Raw genomic sequence first — 18,719 nt, 5'->3', positions numbered from 1 at the left:
TTTTTTGAAAAGCTGCAAGAGATTGCAAAGTAAACGTATCTTTGTTCTATATCTTCCACATGTTCTGATCTATAGTGATTAAAAACAAAGGGCTTTCTGTAGATCTTGATTATGTTTACTTCTTACTAGTTTTTCCTCATATCACCAAGCCTGGCACTCAATCCCTATTATGTTTATCCCTAAGTTTTAGCTAGGTTATGTCTCATTAAGTATCATCAGTTTTATATTGAAAATGTTTCTTTACATTTTATAAAGATTGTTTTTTTTGGAGTGTTTAAATTTATTCCACATTTTCCTGGCTGATCCCTTTGAAAACATTTTTTTTTTCTAACTTGAAGCAGGTTTCTCTTTAAGTGCCTGAAGATCATGCTGCGGGCCAATTCATTCATATGCTGTGGGAAAGCAATATTTGATTTATATATGTATAGGTGTATAGGTGTATGTATAGGTGTATATACATACATATGTATATATGTATGTATAGGTGCTCGGAAAAGCGTGAACCAAATGAAGAAGTTAAAGTCGATGAGAGTCAAAATGGAAGTTTTCATACATTTTCTATTAGTCACACTATCTTGAGTATTGATTATTTTTAATTCAAACTTAGTTTTTTTCTTTTTTAAAGTGATCCTCTCCCCCTCTCCCCCCAGACACTGACCGACTCGAAGGATGACCACTTCGTGGAGCGACAGACTGCAGAACTATGCAGACCTGCCCGCCAACATGGATGGCTTGGCTATGAAGAAGTACAGGAGAGAGCCATACCACAGGTAAGTCGTATGACTCTACCCTCACCTGGCAACGTGTTGAAGAAACTTGACCAGTGTCCGTCTGTCAGAGGGAAAACACTCCCAGTAAGGCCTGGCTGTCTGTGCCAACATGAAGACATGGTGGTTGTCATTCAGAGTTGTTCACCGGTTTTAGCTTTTCATCCTAAAAGCGCAAATGACAGAGAAAGATGTGGAGAAAACACACATTCTATGGAAGAGTAATATTGCTGATATTAGTTTATCTCTATTACCAGTGATAAGTAAGCATGTTGCTGTTCTCTCGTCATTTGTTTCGGAGGCGTTTTAAGAAACAGAAAAGAGGAATTCTCTCTTCACTTCCTTTGTCAATAATTGGGCCATATAGGCTAAAAGTTATGTCATGTTTTGCTTCCTACCAGAATGTCAGAGCACAGCGGCTGTGTTTCTTCAGCCTGCATCATGTCTTCTTTTGCTGTACTGATGGCTTATCAAAGCCCTTTTACTCCAAAACTGACCACTTGCCTCCAGCTCAGCTTGTTAAGTAGCTGGTTTTAGTCACCAGTCAGCCATAGAAAAATAAATTAAAAAACCTACTGTAATAGGTACAAAGCAAAAGAAGAAGTACAGAGTATTGTTGCTATGGAAACACTGTTGCAGCGTGAACTGGCAATTGCAAGTTTTGAACTTGGCAATTCCAAGCCTTTAGAGTAAAGTGGTCTTAGGCACAGAATCGCTGCATGGCTACTCAGTCCTTAAAGTGCTCTGTATGATTTGTATTTGTGTTGTATCCGACGTCCTCATCATCACCTGGCCTGCCCCTGACAGCGAACTATGGCTGGACGTAATACATGTGACGCAGGTTTTGCTAACTGTTTTTTCGAGTCAGGTACCACAAAGGTCTTGTCTTCCTGCTGAAATGCAAAATTCCTCGATTTACCCCCCCCCCCCCCCCGAATATTTGCCAGTATTCCAGGTTTTGAGGGTGAGTGTATGATGCCCCCTCCGGCCTCCTGAGGCGGGTACAACACCCTTACGGCCTAAAGAGTTTGTCTACATTCACGGAGGTTATAGCCTCTCTTCTTTTGTGCTGAAAAAAAGGCTCAACAAAATTGTTGACGAACAAAGACAATGTTGTTGACTTGAAACACACTGAAGCCACCTCGACTGCGAGCTGGATTAGATCCGCGGTGTTGTTCAGTGTTAAACTCAGCGTGAAGCCTTGTGTGTCTGTTGCCATCTCTCTGCATCATTATGAAACAGGAAATACAGGTATTCTCAGGGGCTAAGTCTGTTTGCTTTACTACAAGAACTGACCACCGTAGCTGACCCTCTTGCCCCCAGGGCACTGGCACGCACATACAACACAATGCAACAGTATGTTGATAGATAGGGGTTCTTTAAAACGGTGGCCTTTTGACAGCCGTGCTGTAAATGCACCAAGGTGTCTGATCAGTATCATCAAGATGTCGAATGTGGTCTTTCCCCTCCGTCAGGGATAAAGGAATCTGTTTAAGGATGGAGTCTGCAGCAAAACTCTCCAGTTCAAAACCACTTAATGACTGTAACAATATTACCGTTTCCCCCTTAAGATCTGTGGAAGGTTGAGCTTGTTTTGTTTTTTTATTGATATAAAATATGGTTATTAGTTATTTTGAGTCATAATCTAAAATCAAAATTTGCCTGACTAATTGACTGATTTCTGTATTTGGAAAACCCTAAAAAAGTTAAGATACTCAGTGGTATATAGAAGAACTCAGAGTTTAAATGCTAGTGTTTAACTACACTGGATATTGGATAAAAATCTTCAAAAAAATATCACTGGGAATCAGTAACCTTTAAAAAGCAACAGTCGGAAGAGAACCCAAACAGCAAGAGACGATCTGACAAATAACCAAAAAATGGTATAAAACAAACAAAAAAACAAACAAACAAACAAGAGAATAGCAAGCAGGTCTAAGAAACTTACCAGAAAATTCATGCTTTATCGGTCCTATGGCAGGGAACATGGGAACATGACATCTATTAAAAATTCCAGTGTGCCAGATATATACTTAAATGCTGTGTCAGGGACACTGTGATTAATCTTATTTAAATGCAAGTGCTATAAAGCAAATTTCTTCAAATATACCAAAGCTCGTCATGTCGGGCACATACGGTATATTTGTGTTGTGTATGTGACAGGATATTTTTCTTACCTTGTCAGATCTACTGAAAACAGGGCGTGGGAATAGGGAGGTATTAATGTTTTCCATAAGACCCGGCCCTACATGGAGCCCGTTTAATATCTCGCGAAAGTTAGCAGCTGCAGCCTGGGGCCGGGGCTTGCTTGATCCTGCCTGCCTTGTGATTGTTCTGGATGTCTTTGAGGGCCCACAAACATCATGCTGCAGAACAACTGATGAGCCGGACAGACCGCGCACAACAACAGAGAATGACGTGGAATAGCAACAATCATTTTTGCAACAAGTCAGAAAATGTCTGAATGGCAAGAAAGCAAAGAGAGAGAGTGAGGGGGGGGCTTTGTTTGCGGGACCCGTGTCGCTGGAGCAGGTCAACCTGTTGGACAATCAAAGCGAGGTTTAATTTTGCACAGAATGCATCGCCACTCATCTTCTGGACAAAGATCTAAATGGGAACTTGTTCACTATGGATCTGCCGCCAGGTATTTCCCTACTCTTTAAGAAATTGGAGATGAAGAACAAGATAAGTCATCTTGTGGTGTGATTTTTTTTTTTTTTTTTACATTTTTTTTTTTTTTTATAAAACCATTCCAGTCACGGGCAGAGAAGCTTGTTTTTATTTGGTCAGGTTTTCAGTGGTTGTTTAATTTTCTTATCGGTGCTCATATTTTGGAAGATAGCATAATATTGACTTGTGTTGAAATAAATGGATCACTGTTCCACATTCGGTTCAGGCACAGATGCTGAAGATAAGCTTTGCAGCTCTGTGCAATCGGTCCAAGTTATGCCAGCAGTGGGTGCCTGCTTTCCTTTGGACGCCGTGTCAGCAAAGCTATGTAAACACAGTCTATCACTGTGTCCACTGCGGACCCTCTGCCCCCCTCCACCCTGACTGGTTTATGAAGCAGGACAGTATATCCTCTCCTGGAAGATTGTCACAATCTGGCCCTCTGCAGATTCACCCTGCTGCGCCTTCACCACTGAAAATTAAATTCTGACATTATTTCAACGGCTGTTTGATGATTTTTGATGTTATTTTTAATATACTCTCGGGGCCAATAACTTCTGATCCGCTCTAATTTTCCGCATTTACTCTGTTACGACCAAATCTTGAACTATAAGTCACAGGGGTCCCTTTAAAATGTAAAAAGTTTAAACATTTCTCCAAATAGTGCTGGTGTTTTGCAATCCCAGGAGGATAATCATCCCTCCCAAGGGACAAAGAAAAGGGCTTTGAGAATATTTCCCTAACTGCCAGGGTATTTGTTTCTCCGAAGCTGTGGCTTTTGTATAAAAAAAAAAAACCAACCCTCAATCCATCTCTTTCAGGGCTGCATCTTCTATTTCTTACACAAAGTTAACCTGCCCTCATTTTGTACCCCGTGAAATGTTTCTGAGAACTTCTCACCAACACCTATTCAGTTTTTTTTTGGTTGGAGATACTACCTTTTACATTTGAAATCATGGTGTTTCGTGCTGATGCGAATAGATTTTTGAAGTAGGCGTCTGACGTCTGTGATGCAGTCTCACAACACACACTTCAGTAGACACTGTTCTGATTGAGCGTTTGCGTATCACTTGTTAGTGAAGTGAGGACAGTGGGCGTCATTACATCTTCACATTACCCTCTTGATTTGGCCTCGTTGGAGCTGACCTGCTCCAACGATCATCATTCATCATAGTCGGCCTGCTTGGTGCAAAACACAGTTTTCATCTGGGAACAGTATTTTCTCTGCTAGAACAGACTAAAAAAAGATTCCCCTCTTGTTTCCTGCAGAGTCTTTGTCAACAGAAGCTTGGCAATGGAGAAGATTAAGTGCTTTGGCTTTGATATGGATTACACTTTGGCAGGTAAGTTGGATTCACCTGACCTAACACTCTGAAACAAACAACTGACCATGACATATCCCACAAATCAAACGGAAAGTTTAAAAAAAAAAACAAAAAAAAAAACAAATACTTATTAAAGGCAATTACAATACTTTTTAATGGAATGGCCCTGTTTATTGATTAATAATTAAGATTTTGCAATACATTTTCACTGATACTTAATTCTTGGATAACAGACAGTGCAGTCACACCATTGTTTTAAGCGGTATCCTAACTATGACCATCGCATAGCAACACCTAGCTTAAATGGCTTGTCCGTCTCCTCGTTGTTTCGACTATTTTCAAATGAACAGAGACCACTTTATCAACTAAGAGCTTGTCATTATTCACTACAGTTGTCTAACACGTTTGCATTTAATATCAAAATGTGGTTAACCTCACAACATCTACATGCACATGTTATTTGTTTGACAAACCTTTGGTGGCTAAATACCAACAAGTATTGAGTTTACTTGTCTAAACAGCATTCAGGAATTTATTGTTCTTCATAATAATGCAATCTCACTGAGTTTTTGTTGTGTATGTGAGTGATAGTCCATCCCAAACTACACATTTCTATGATATATATGTATATATTACACACACACACACACACACACACACACACACACACACACACACACACACACACACACACACACACACACACACACACACACACACACACACACACACACACACACACACACACACACACACCATGGAAAATCCTCCTGAAGATTTAGATTTTTTTTTCACCCTCTGTTGTCATTAAGCAGCTTGTTTTTAGTTCCGCAGCTTGTTGTCAAGTAAAGCTAACCCTCCAGCATAGAACTCCGGCAGCTGTTCTCCCCTCCAGCTGACCAGTGACTGGGCTAAAATTAATATCCTAAATCTTTTGTTGGGTGTATCGGCTCCAGTATTTTAGGCCCGCGTCTCCATAAATACACCACTGATGCTGTATTTTGTATGTCGGGTTCACGGGCGATGGCTCTTTTGAGAACGGGGATCACTGTGATCAGGCAGTCGCTGCTGGGCTCGGAATGCTGGGGATGTCTCAGACACTCAGCTGTTGACATCTCTCTCTTTATGGCTGCTCATAACCAAGTGTTAATGTCCGCGAACGGCGCAGCTATCGAGTATCTTTGGACGGTCTTCATGTTTTGACCGCACGCATGCTTTATCAGTTCACTGGAGCCACAGGCTTCTATTAATGACCGCGGACAAACCCCGGCACTGTGGTCTAATCACAACTTTGTTTTTAGAGATCTGAAAAGCTATGTGGTTGGAGAATGCACTTTTTCGAGTCTGTAGGAGTGCGGTTTGCCAGGTAAAATAATTTCAGTCGAGGGGATTTGATCAGATTTGTATCGCGGAAAAAACGTCTTCCCGGTCCTTTGGTAAAGAATGACATGGGCCACAGATTTCAAATGCACTTGCCAGCATTTGGAGAATCATTAGTGTTTTTTGAAGAATCCTGATAAAGAAGAACATATCATGACCGTGGTCGAGAGGTCACTGCCAAATGACTGAAAACACAGATAATTTATCATAAAGAGCCAAGAAACTTCAAATTGCGATGAAGACAAATGCACGTTGAACTGAATCCAAGGAAGAATTAGCATCAGGCCTCGGTGAAGGATGTGCATTATTAAGGGGGGGGCAAGAAAAATAGCAAGGCAGCAGGATGAAAAAGAGACAGATGTGGGTAGAAGCATGGAGTGAAGAGCACAGGTCTAAAACACACACGCACGCACGCACGCACGCACGCACGCACGCACAGAAGAACCACAGTAGAATTTCATATCGTACATTTCAAAGTTGGTGTTTATCTGTCCACTGAATCAACATTGAATGAAAGTGGCATTGCCTCATTGCATCTTTGTGCTGTAAAAGAGAACATTGTGGCCCAGAGAAAATTGCTCAACCTCGAGCCGCCGGCAGTGCGTACGCAGAGATTTGTCCTACTTTCAAACAGACTTTTGGCTGGAACTTGGGTCCTTGAGGCAGCGTTTTCTAATTTTTCCACAACACACTTGACAATGACACCCGAATCCGTGGCAGAGACCTAGATCTGAACATCAGTCACCACAGATAAATGAAAATAGATGAGGTGCTGGTCTATGTGGAACACTTTATATGTTTTGGATTAGTTGTCTATTCTTAGAAAGAGTTGTTTAGTGTGTGTGAGGGGTGTATATTACATTAAGCCCTGGGGTGACACGGCCTATAATGTCCATCAAGACACACACATCCCAGTAATAAGAGCAGCAGAGTAGAATTATCTGGCAATAACCTCATCAGGGATACAAGATCGCAGATCCCTGTATGCAAGTCTGGTTTTTTCTCAGCTGGGAGCAGAGTCTGTCTGCGTGCATGTCAGTGTGTACATGTACATACGAACAGCGTGAGAAATATGAGAAGGGGCCCACTGCAGGGGAGCAAAGGGCGGCACAAGGCATTAAAAAAAAACAAGAGTCAAGGACATTGCAAGCAACAGTCCCACAGCTTCAACATCTGCTAAGTGTTTTTGCAGAAAAACTCTTTCACCAAAACACTGACCTAGCTTAAACCACATCCTTAAGAGCTGCTTCCATTCTGAAATGGATCCTCTAAAAATGTCACAGCCTACTATTCAACATCAGAAATAGCGAGTGGTGGCTCCGATCACTCGACTAACCCGTACGCTGTCGACCACAGGGACCGCGCATCTGCGTTCAAAAAGACAGGGGTTGCTGCTTGTTTTCAAATTTCTCCAAGAAAGTTCACCATAACTGCTACATTCAGCCGTGTGAACAACCCTTGAACACATTTCATCATGGATCGAGGAGGTTTGGACTGTTCAGAGAGGCTCCTACCTTGCTCGCTTGAGCAGTTTGAAGGGGGCAGAGTTCATTCAGAAAAAGTTAATCACTCCTGGTGTTTTCCTCAAAACAAAACTGCGGCGCCACTGTGATCATCTTCAGCGAAGATGTGGGTTCTACCCAACAAACATCACTAGGCAATTGATGCCACAGCTCCAGTACGTTGGACCCGACCAACTGTAAATGAAGCGTTGAAGCTGCTCAAGGGCATGGAGACACGGGTGTTCAAACCAGCACCGGCGTCACGAGTCAGTCCATAAGATGCAGGAACCAAATTAAGATTTATTTCCACTTAAATCAGTTATCTTCCTACATTTGTCAGGGTGAATGTGCATCCGACACGGGCAGTCGGAGCTAGCAGAGCTCGGGGCTTGATGAGGGGAGGGGATACGCATTACCACGGTGACCTAATTGACCTCGGCTTTACTGCTCTCGGCTCTCATCGTTTGTGTGGCCGAATGGCGATCAAACTATTGCGTTCACATTATATTTTTTCGGGAGAATCTGGAAACTTTCAGTGGGCTTTAAGATGAGTTTTGGAAGAAGAGCTGATGTACTACTACAAACTTAATGGGGGAGTTAAAGTGTCTCCATGGTTTACTTAAAAGGCGGATCCTTTTTCAAGCTTCTGGGAAATGTATTTAGTTTCAGGTGCCGTGCAGTTGTTAATGTGTCAGGTGCGCCTGGTAACACCCGGCAATAAACTCCACCCTCATATTATCATGTAATAAAAACAAACTCCCCACAGTTTTACTGCACGTTTGTGCGTCGGGGCGGCGTGAGCGTCCTGATGTGTGGAACCAGCCCGATGCCGATCTTAAGAAAGTGAGAGGTGATGATAGCCGAAGGTGACAGAGGGGAAGTGGCTCCAGAAATAGGTTTCTTTGTAGCCCCTCGAAACAGGGAGAGGAATCTGACTGCCGAGGGGGAGGAGAGGCTGTTTATTGCTGTGGATGGAACTGTCAGTCTGATTTTCAGTGACTTACTTTCCAAGGTCACCAACAGTCCCCCTTCCTGAACCCGTTCATACCCGCTTGTGACTCACGCCGGTTTCGGACACTACATAAGCTGCTTCTTCTGTTTGTCCCATGTAAACTGTCTTCTACTGGCCGAAACCTGACCAATCGGTTTCCTCTTCCGAAGGGCCTCCCACCTGAATCCCGGGGGACTTGAGAAAACAGCCATCAACAACAAGTGCATTCTTGTTTTGTATTTATAACGTGACATACTCTCTTCCCGGTGTCAGTTAGCATTTTAATCCCCTGACCGCCTCCTCTGGAGCCTTTGCTTGATCCCCCTGCTTCACTATTTGTTTGGGCCCTGGGAAAATATGCGACCCTGCCAATGGAAAGGCGCCAACACTTTTTTTTAATGTCAGCCAGGCTAATGAGAGCCGCCGCTGAAACTTGAGACTATTTTCTTTTTTTTAAATGTCAACACCTGATTTACTTTACGGATTTATGTTCGGAACATGCAGCCCCTCTGTGTTTGCCAGGAAAGAGAGGGGCAGGGGGTACGTGTGAGGGATTTTCGCGAGACAGTGACAGCTTGTTGTTAAACTCCACTGACACCACCGAGTCTTGAGGAGCATTGAAAAGGCAGCGTAATGAGAAGTGCAAGATGACTGAGGCCAAATGACAACATGTCGCCTCCATTTCAACTTCGCCTACGTCACGTTTACAGTTTCGCCTGCAGCCATGACTTCTCAAGTGTACACTTGATACAGTGATTACGTAAATTTGACATTTACGTACCATGCCCTAGAACCTCTAAGGAGACCCTCTTCTCAGCTGGACCACTGATACTACAAGAAATAGCATCAAGCAAGAAGAATTGCCTAGCTTAAAAAGAAAAGTCACTTTGGCCTTAAAGGAAAAGCCTGAAAAGAGAGTCTGCTGAGGTTTCCGAGTCAGCAAAAAAGCCTGAGAGTTGAAGCTTTTCACAATAACACCAAGGTGAACTGTGACCTAGATTCAAATGCAACTGGAACCCGAGAAGCGCTTGGATGAGAGGCCGACATCTTCAAGATGTTGAGCTAGCCGGGTTGCCAGGATAAGATTTATCAGCGATCTGGACGACTGAGAGTCAGTACAGACATAAGCTCACATATAACTGAAAGTGTCCAGGCCTGACTTTTATTATTGTGTGCGAATTTGTCTTATTTCCAGTGTACAAGTCCCCGGAGTACGAGTCCCTGGGTTTTGAGCTCACAGTGGAGCGGCTGGTCTCTATCGGCTACCCCCAGGAGCTGCTTAGCTTCGTCTACGACCCGTCCTTTCCCACCAGGTCAGACCGGTTAGCTTCAAGTGTTAGCCGGAAGATGGTTATTAGCTCCCGCTTTAGCCGCCTCTTATGCCACAGTCATGAGAATAAAGGCTCACGTGTTACATGATGATCAAGATTGTGTTTTCAAAGCTTTTAAGGTTCTAATATAAGCCTTCATTACACTAACAGGGGCCTTGTGTTTGACACCATGTATGGAAACCTGTTGAAGGTCGATGCCTACGGCAATATACTGGTCTGCGTCCATGGATTCAACTTCCTCAGAGGGTGAGAGACTGGAAGGCTTTTCTCTGCCGTTTGATTGTCAGTGGCACTGCTGTGTGTGGTGTTTACAAACACTTTAGACTGACATGGAACGCAAGGATCATCCTAAAACCTTTTTCTTTTCCCAGCCCCGAGATCCGCGAGCGCTACCCCAACAAGTTCATCCAGAGGGATGACACCGAGCGCTTCTACATCCTCAACACACTCTTCAACCTGCCAGGTGAGTTTGACTTGTAACTCGTCTAACTGTTGTCTTCTTAAATAAAAAAAGAAAAACACAACAAAAACCCATCTCTTTTTCTTTTTTTCAAGAAACCTACCTCTTTGCCTGCCTAGTGGATTTCTTCTCCAACTGTGATAGATACACAAGGTAGGCATTCAATATTTTCACTACTGGTCAAAATACAAGTCTCTGGGCACGGCAGCATGGTGACACAAAGAGAGTTGCAAGCCAGACGGGGCACGTAGAAAGCCGTACGGCACGGGAGAGTCGGGATGACTCAACCGCTAATTGGGTTAATTCTGGTCAGTTGGAAGCCAAAAGGTCAGTTCAGTCAAATGACTTTGACTCGTCTTTCCTGTAACCGCTGTCCATTCATCTTTCCTGTTACTAATTGTATAGAAGCATGGATCCTTATCTGAATGAGGAATGATGAAATTACACGCTTTTTTTTTTCTTCCATTGACTACTTACGAAGAACAAAATCTCAATCAATAAATCAGTCTATAGAATAATCTTTGAAATGTTAATGCTAAGGGATGTAATGGCCTGTGACTCTGTTGAGAATGTAATCTGGAATGGATGCATGGTCTCTTGTCCTCTGAAACCTGGTTGTTGGTCTTTTAGGGGGAGAATGCTTTCCTGTTTGGCTGGGGACCTCTCCAACAAGGGAAGGCTATCCCATATAAAAGCAAACAAAAAAGAAAGAAAAAGAAAGAAACAAATGTCATACCTTTAACAACGTTCTGTAAAGTTCTGGCCCTGTGTGGCGGCTGCGTATGTGTGTGTCTCTGCTCCCCCCCCCCAGCTGTGAAACGGGCTTCAAGGACGGCGACCTCTTCATGTCTTACAAGAGCATGTTCCAGGACGTCCGTGACGCCGTGGACTGGGTCCACTTCAAGGTAAGATACCGAAATCAAACAGGATCGCCTTCGTAATGACAACAACCTTTAACTTAACATTTCTTCTCATTTTCAAGAATCGGGTCATTGTGTAATTCTGATTTTGTCGTGTATCGTCCCTCTTCACAAGCACACGCACGGCTGATCTGACCTTCGGATTGATGCGGCTCAGAGAAACAATCGCAGCCTCCTAATTCTGATATAGGTCATGATTGCACTGGCTCTAAAATTAGAAAAGAAACCCAACAGCTGTAAGCACTATGTCATCTGGTTTGATCTGGCTCCAAGCATCCACTGGACAGTTGAGACCACCGGCATGCAGCCGCGGGTTCAACGGGAACATCGGCCCGCCTGATAAAGTTAAAGTCCGCTGACTGACGGAAGGTCTGCACGTGCTGATGTGGAAATAGCCGATAAACTGGGCCGTGAAATTGAAGTTTTGCACCGATTTGAAAGCGATTTGATGCGTCAGTGACATGCGGGCCGGGTTTATAGCGGACATTAAAATGATGCTCTAATGGGTTCCAGAGTCGAATCCGGTTGTAAAACACACCAAGAACACAGAGGAGCGAGCCTTTGCTGCATTCAGAGGTGGTCGGCGTCAGATATCCCGGGCCATTTCAAGACCCCCTGGTTATCTGTTTCTCAATGGTCGAACATTCTCATTTTTACCACATCAGGATTTAACTATTTACACAATGGCAGAAAAAGCATACAGCTTTTGCTGGTGTTAATGAATAAACAGAGTTCTCTGTCTCTCTCTCTCAAAGTAAATATTTTTCTGAGGCAGACTCATTTACATTTCTACTGTTAAAAATAAAAAAAGAAGCCTACAGAGAAATCCTTGGCATGTGTTTAGATGAGGGTCTTTTGAATTTTTTACACACACATCCCTTATAACCCCGACTCCCAGTTAATTATTCTGAACCGTTGCCAAATGGACTGAATTTCCGCTGATATCTTCGTGTTTAAAGTGAAACTGCTGCAGGTAAAACTATATTTTGACGCCCGCTCCCTGCCTTCCAGGGTACTCTGAAGGAGAAAACGGTTGAGAACCTGGAGAAGTATGTGGTCAAAGATGTGAGTAGTTTGTATTCAGCAAGGATGTGTTCGGAAACACACACACACACACACACACACACACACACAGCTTCTGAACGAGGCTTCTTTGTAAAGACTCTTGGAGCTTAAAGCCTTTTGTTTTTTCTCTGTTCCCACCAGGGGAAGTTGCCTCTGCTCCTCAGCCGAATGAATGAAGTCGCCAAGGTTTTTTTAGCTACCAACAGTGACTACAAATACACTGATGTAAGTAGGGGCGTGCACCCCATGGGAAATCCCTCATGTAAGGGGGGGGTTGGGGGCAATGCAGAAATGACTAAATCTGTGTACATTCAGAGTCAATTCCCGTGGGGGACAAAAGAGCTGCTGATCTTTTGATTGGAAAAGCTGCCACACTTAGCTGCATCTGTGTATGTGTGTGCGTGTGCATGTGAGACCTGAACATTTTCATCGACCTCACCGTCTGTGTTTTTGTGTTTTCATAGAAAATCATGACCTACCTGTTTGACTTCCCCCACGGCCCAAAGGTAAGATTCCGTCCCCTCTGTTTGACCAACATGTGTGTTTCCCGGGGTGAAAGGTGTGTTTGTGACCGTGCCCCCCCGCAGCCCGGTACGTCCCACCGGCCCTGGCAGTCCTACTTCGACCTCATCCTCGTGGACGCCAGGAAGCCCCTGTTCTTTGGTGAAGGGACAGTGCTCAGACAAGTAGACACGGTAAGAAAGACCTGGATCAGGACAGTTAGTGGCCTCAGGAATCCCCAGTGTACGTTTATACTGTGTCGGTTTAGATTTAGTCGAACCCCCTCGTTCTGCTTTGAAGCCCATTATAACCGTGGGCTTCAGCGTACTGCCACAGCTTCTAGCAAAGGGCTAGAGTTGTGCTGTGACTCGAGGCCTCGAGTCAATCAGGGGCCCCCGAGGGGATTGCGTGTACTCTCTAAACTGCAAGTGGACTAAACAAACAGCTGTCCAACAGAAGACCAAACATTCTTCACCTCTGTGTTAGTTCTTTCTGGCATTTTGTGGTGAATTTTTACAGACCTGCTGCAGTCATGGCCCACATTGTTCCTCAAGTAAACAGCTCGCAGAGCTTACGACAGCTCAGGTGCAGTCAGGGCATATTTGCATAGCTGATTATGTCTGGTAGTCTTGATTCGAAAATGATTCTTCTCCACACACACACAACACATAGAGAAAGTATGATTTCCAATTTCAGACAACGGGCCGTCTAAAAATCGGAACCTACACCGGACCTCTGCAGCACGGTATCGTCTACTCCGGAGGTCAGACCTTTGATTCACGCTTTCATTGTCCACCGTCGCTAGAGCTGCTTGTTTCTGTGTTAACGCCGCCTCACCTCCTCTCAGGTTCCTCAGACATAGTGTGCGACCTGCTGGGGGCGAAGGGGAAGGACATCGTGTACATCGGGGACCACATCTTCGGGGACATCCTCAAGTCCAAGAAGCGTCAGGGCTGGAGGACGTTCCTGGTCATCCCCGAGCTGGCCCAGGAGCTGCACGTGTGGACGGACAAGAGCTGTGAGCCTGCAGAACAAAACACCAAAAACAGACATGAGTGGGAGCCGGTTGCCTTTCGCTTGCGTCACACGAATGCGGTTACATCCTGTGGTCCCTCTGCGCTGCAAGAGGTTGTTTTTCCGAGGTCCACCGTCCCACCGGCATTAAATAACGCTCGACGGGAACCTGACCGACAGCAGCTGCTGCAATGTCAAACTTTTACATTATTACATTACATTACATTACATTTGGCAGACGCTTTTATCCAAAGCGACTTACAATAGAAAAAAAAATTTCCAGAGAAATTTGCGCATAAGCTAAATTTACTAATGCTCGTGCTCAATAGATACAAAGTGAAAGTCTAGCAAGTGAACATTGAGTGGTAGATGAGCGATAAGACACCGACATTTCCACTGTTCTTTTTTCAGCTTTATTTGAGGAGCTGCAAGGCCTGGACATTTTCTTGGCGGAGCTCTACAAGTAAGATCTGCAACCTTTCAGCCGCTCCCTTTTCTCAAACTGCGTGGTTTCCGCCTCCGGCCGCCGGGCCACCCTTTGCTCCTCGTAGCGGTGGCGTCTGTTTGCCTGCATGTGAGCGTGCCAGAGTGATCGCCGGGGTCAGCGGGCGCTGCGCTCGCCTGATAAATGGCGTTATTTATAACCCCACGTGGCTCGGTGTTGCACCACTGCGCTCTGCAAACTGATATCAAGAGGTCTTGTCATGTCTAATCATCGCTCTCCCCTCCCCGCCCTCAGACATCTGGACAGCAGCAGCAACGAGAGGCCGGATATCAGCGCTATTCAGAGACGAGTCAAGGTACAACTTTAATCGCCCCTGTTTCTATGGCAACAGTTAAAACGCTCAGGCACAGTAGGAAGAGTCACTAATTGATCTCGGCCCACTTGACAACTTTATCACACGCAGTACTCTGTGTGTGTGTGTGTGTGTGTGTAAATCAGCCTTTGCACCACAAGACCTCGCCCACTATAACCGGCATGACTGAGCACGGCTGCTCACTAAGCTATGACGCCCCCTTACAGACAGCGGGGAGAGTCAAGCTGTTGACACAAAATCCTGTTTTATGATTATTGTTATTATTATGTGTGCGTGAGAGAGAATGCCTGTTTGCTTTAGGATGTGTTATCTTGAAATATGACATTCGTCTCCTGTTCAGAAAGTCACGCACGACATGGACATGTGCTACGGCATGATGGGAAGCCTTTTCCGCAGCGGCTCCAGACAGACGCTGTTCGCCTCGCAGGTGATGCGCTACGCCGACCTGTACGCCGCCTCCTTCATCAACCTGCTATACTACCCCTTCAGCTACCTCTTCAGAGCCGCGCACGTGCTGGTAAGCCGGAAGAACTCCGCCTCTTCCGATCGCTTCTCTCTCTGAGGTTGCGACGAGCGACCCTCTCACCCGTCCCGCCGCCCACCCAGATGCCCCACGAGTCGACGGTGGAGCACACGCACGTGGACATCGACGCCGAGTCGCCGCTGGCCACGCGCAACCGCACCCACTGCAGCGACTGCAAGGACCTGGACTGCAAGCGGAACCAGCTGACCCGCTCCTTCAGCGAGATCAAACCCCCCAACCTGTTCCCTCAGACGCCGCAGGAGATCACGCACTGCCACGACGAGGACGACGACGAAGAGGAGGAAGAGGAAGAAGAAGAAGAAGAAGAAGAAGAGTGAAGAGCTCTACTTTACAAAGTGCAATGTTCCTTTCCTGCCGCCTTACGTTCCACAGTTCCGGTTGAGCTCTTCGGCTGAGTCGGCAAAGAAAATCTGTCCGTTGTGTGTGTGTGTGTTAATCAATACTGTATGCACACACACACACACACACTCACACAGACACACACACACACACACACACAGTGGAGATTTCTGAGGAAAGGGCCAGTAGAATGAGGGATCGTATGACAGACAGACAATCAGACAGTCCCTTAAAAACCCAAGCTTTTCCTCCCTTCATTTAATTTTTTTCAACTGACATTTTATGCTTTTTCTTTTATTAATTGATTTTTTTTTTTTAAACTCCCGCTCAAACACCCACTAATAAACATAACAATCTTTCTTTACTGCTGTGAGAGCCGTTGGCAGATGAATGTAACCTGGGCTTCTCCGTCGTTTCCCTGTTCATGGCTGAAGGAAGCTCCTTCGTCCTGACGGTGCTAAAGGGAAACATGTTTTTAATTTGACGCTCCGTGGAAGCGGCCCCGCGTGTCCGTTCGCCCTCCCCTCCCACCCTACCGTCCCATCCCGTCCCTCTCTCCCCTCCTCCGGCCGCGGCGGGGGAGCACCGAAGCACAAGCCGGCCCCGGAGCGCACCGTGGGCCGGCCGGCGGGGGCCGTGCCGGACTGATATCTGGTTACCAGGCAACGGCGAGGACACCGTACTGTATCTACTGCCGATAGTCTCCATGACAACAGTCAAAGCAGGGGGTCCTCCTCTGCCTAGTTTTATTCTCAGCGTGGATTTTAAAGGAAAGTAACCGGAGCGTGTCACTCTTTCCACCAGGAAAGTTTGTGTGTGTGTGTGTGTGTCCGTGCACGGGAAGAGCTGCTGGTTGCAGAACGCGGGTTTGTCTGTTAGGTGTGTGTGTGTGCGTGTGTGTGATGGGGGGGCAAGCTTCGGTTTCAGGTGGACTTGGGAGTCGTATTACTGCGACGACTTGTTTTGCGGGATTCTTCGTGACGACGGTGTGTGTGTGTGTGTGTGTGAGTAGTATTCAAACATTGATCACTGTGACCTTCGGATTTCTGTGTTGTGTGTGCGTGTGTGTTCAAAGATCAGAAAAGGATGAGCTCGTTTAACTAAAAATAGCCTTGTAAGTGTTTTTTGGCTCCTCACGTTCGTTTTCTTTTCGGATATAAAAAAGCATCAGATAAAGTCTGGGATTAAATTTGATTTGGCAGGAATTGAACCATCGGCGTTGCGTCTTTCAGCCGAGGAGCCCCGCAACTGACTTTCTCATTCTTTACTAACGTCACGTTTGTGTTCTCAGATTTTGCGTCCTGATCGCGGACCCGGAGGGGCCACGTCCGCCCCTCGGGGGGCCACCGCGGGCCCCCGGGGGCCCCTCGGGTTCCGCCGTCGACACTTTTCGCACCGGGAGAGGAAGCTAAGAGCCGGCCGGCGAAGTGAAATGTGAGCCTTGTATTTCTTTTTTTTTTTTTTTGACCCTCCTCCACACCTCCCACCTTATGTTTTTTTTCCCAAATGAAGTTTTTCTCCAAAGCCCTCAGAGATCCGTCGCTCCGCAACGTGAACCACTTCTTTATACAGATATCAAATAAATAGTCCCAACGCCCAGAGAGCCTCCGTGTCAGCGCCTATAAACTATGCTAATCTGTTTTTTTTTCTGTTTTTATGCATAAAAAATTATTAGTAATTCCCCGTGTACCTCCAAACGTGTTTGTTTTCAGAAATAACTCCACAGACTGTACGTTGATGCAAATGACAGTACAATAAATACTAGTTTTTAATAATTGTGTCGCCACGGTGTGTTTGTTCATCCGTGTTTGGGCCTCTGTGTGTGTGTGTGTGTGTGGTTGAAAATACTACATGAACCGAGGTGTGTGTGTGTGTAACTGCAAACCTCTGAATACCAAGAGAGTACACAACTGACGAGCAAAGTGCTTGGGACCTCTGCTGGAGTCACCGGAATTACCAGATATCACGAAAAAAAAGTGATTTTGCAATAGTATCCCACAAGATATGTGAAAATACATGAATGAATAAAATATTTGATTAAAACCCTAAGATTCATATACATTTTCTAATTCCAAACAAAGTATGCCAGTCACATGCAGAAATAGTTTACTTTTAAAATATGGTGTAGAAGGGAACTGGACTGAAGTGACAACTGAGGTTTCCAATTGTGTATTTTTGTACGAACAAAACAGGTCTGGAATCAGACTGTCTGCCTGGCTTCTCTCTGAGTTCTGCAGATTCCTACCTGGGTTCTTTATGTTCTTCTGGTTCCAATCTGGGTTTTTTAATCCTCTTCTCGTTCCTTCCAGGTTCCCCTTCTTCTTTCAGTGGGTTAATTAAAGGCTAAATCTACAGGTGTGAATGAGAGGACAGCTGGTCTTGTGATTGACAGGCCGCCGCCCGTCCAACAATAACAACTCTGATTGGATCCAGCCCAACCCCTGAAAACAATCATAAATAATATGGAATTCAATATTTACTATTTTAATCACCGCAAGAATCCATTTGCATAATACGTTTGTACATTGATACGTGAGCTGCCTTCTGATTACTGTAAAAAGAGCAAGAAAACATAAATTATAATAATGAAATTCCCCAAAATAAGGCTGAAGTCGTCCATAATGAGCAGGTTTTATTAAAGACCCATAGCCAGCTATCGACGTTACAAACGATTAAATCCAGTTGGGTTTCAAAGCGTCTGATTTAAAATGTAAATTAATCCTATTATGCCAGTGCACGACCTCTTGCTGTGCATGGGGTTGGGAGAGCCGAAGGGTCTGGAATGACTTTCTCCAGGAGGTTACAACTGCAAACCGTGTAAAGTTACTTTTCATTTCGTGATCTATTTTCCAATGTTTTTATGTTGAGTGTTGGATTCAACCATCACTGACTTTTTACACTATTCTTAGTGTTTGGTGGCTTTTCTCCGCCTGCCTCCGGAGCGCAGGCTGTGTGAAAACCGTGAAACAGCGCCCTCTAGTGGCCACGAACAGAACTGACAGGAAATGTTTCTTGTCATCGCGGTGACGTCACTGGCGAGGACGGGTTCGTTTTTCGAAATCATCAAATTCCAGATTTAGCAGAAGTATTGA

At 45.0% G+C, this 18,719-nt stretch overlaps 1 protein-coding gene across 1 annotated transcript in view; it reads left to right on the top strand.

Moving 5' to 3' along the window:
- Window positions 1-17,402, top strand: part of nt5c2b (5'-nucleotidase, cytosolic IIb) — a 19,429-nt gene extending 2,027 nt beyond the window's left edge. The window contains exons 3-19 of the mRNA XM_086142309.1: window positions 651-770; window positions 4,707-4,780; window positions 9,831-9,948; window positions 10,117-10,212; window positions 10,338-10,429; window positions 10,522-10,579; window positions 11,238-11,331; window positions 12,358-12,411; window positions 12,553-12,636; window positions 12,876-12,917; window positions 12,999-13,106; window positions 13,609-13,675; window positions 13,760-13,930; window positions 14,338-14,389; window positions 14,666-14,726; window positions 15,085-15,261; window positions 15,351-17,402. Coding sequence (XP_085998435.1) covers window positions 670-770; window positions 4,707-4,780; window positions 9,831-9,948; window positions 10,117-10,212; window positions 10,338-10,429; window positions 10,522-10,579; window positions 11,238-11,331; window positions 12,358-12,411; window positions 12,553-12,636; window positions 12,876-12,917; window positions 12,999-13,106; window positions 13,609-13,675; window positions 13,760-13,930; window positions 14,338-14,389; window positions 14,666-14,726; window positions 15,085-15,261; window positions 15,351-15,605 — 1,704 coding nt within the window. The 5' untranslated portion in view covers window positions 651-669 and the 3' untranslated portion in view covers window positions 15,606-17,402. The remainder of the gene's footprint in view (window positions 1-650; window positions 771-4,706; window positions 4,781-9,830; window positions 9,949-10,116; window positions 10,213-10,337; window positions 10,430-10,521; window positions 10,580-11,237; window positions 11,332-12,357; window positions 12,412-12,552; window positions 12,637-12,875; window positions 12,918-12,998; window positions 13,107-13,608; window positions 13,676-13,759; window positions 13,931-14,337; window positions 14,390-14,665; window positions 14,727-15,084; window positions 15,262-15,350) is intronic.
- The last annotated feature ends 1,317 nt before the right edge of the window (window positions 17,403-18,719 follow it).

This window comes from Fistularia commersonii, chromosome 35, assembly GCF_037954325.1.
Source record: "Fistularia commersonii isolate RoL2024-O1a breed Wild chromosome 35, RoL_Fcom_v1.0, whole genome shotgun sequence".
In the NCBI taxonomy this organism is placed as follows: domain Eukaryota; kingdom Metazoa; phylum Chordata; class Actinopteri; order Syngnathiformes; family Fistulariidae; genus Fistularia; species Fistularia commersonii.
The sequence above is the reverse complement of the archived record's forward strand: the minus strand, read 5'-3'. Positions and strand labels throughout refer to the sequence as shown.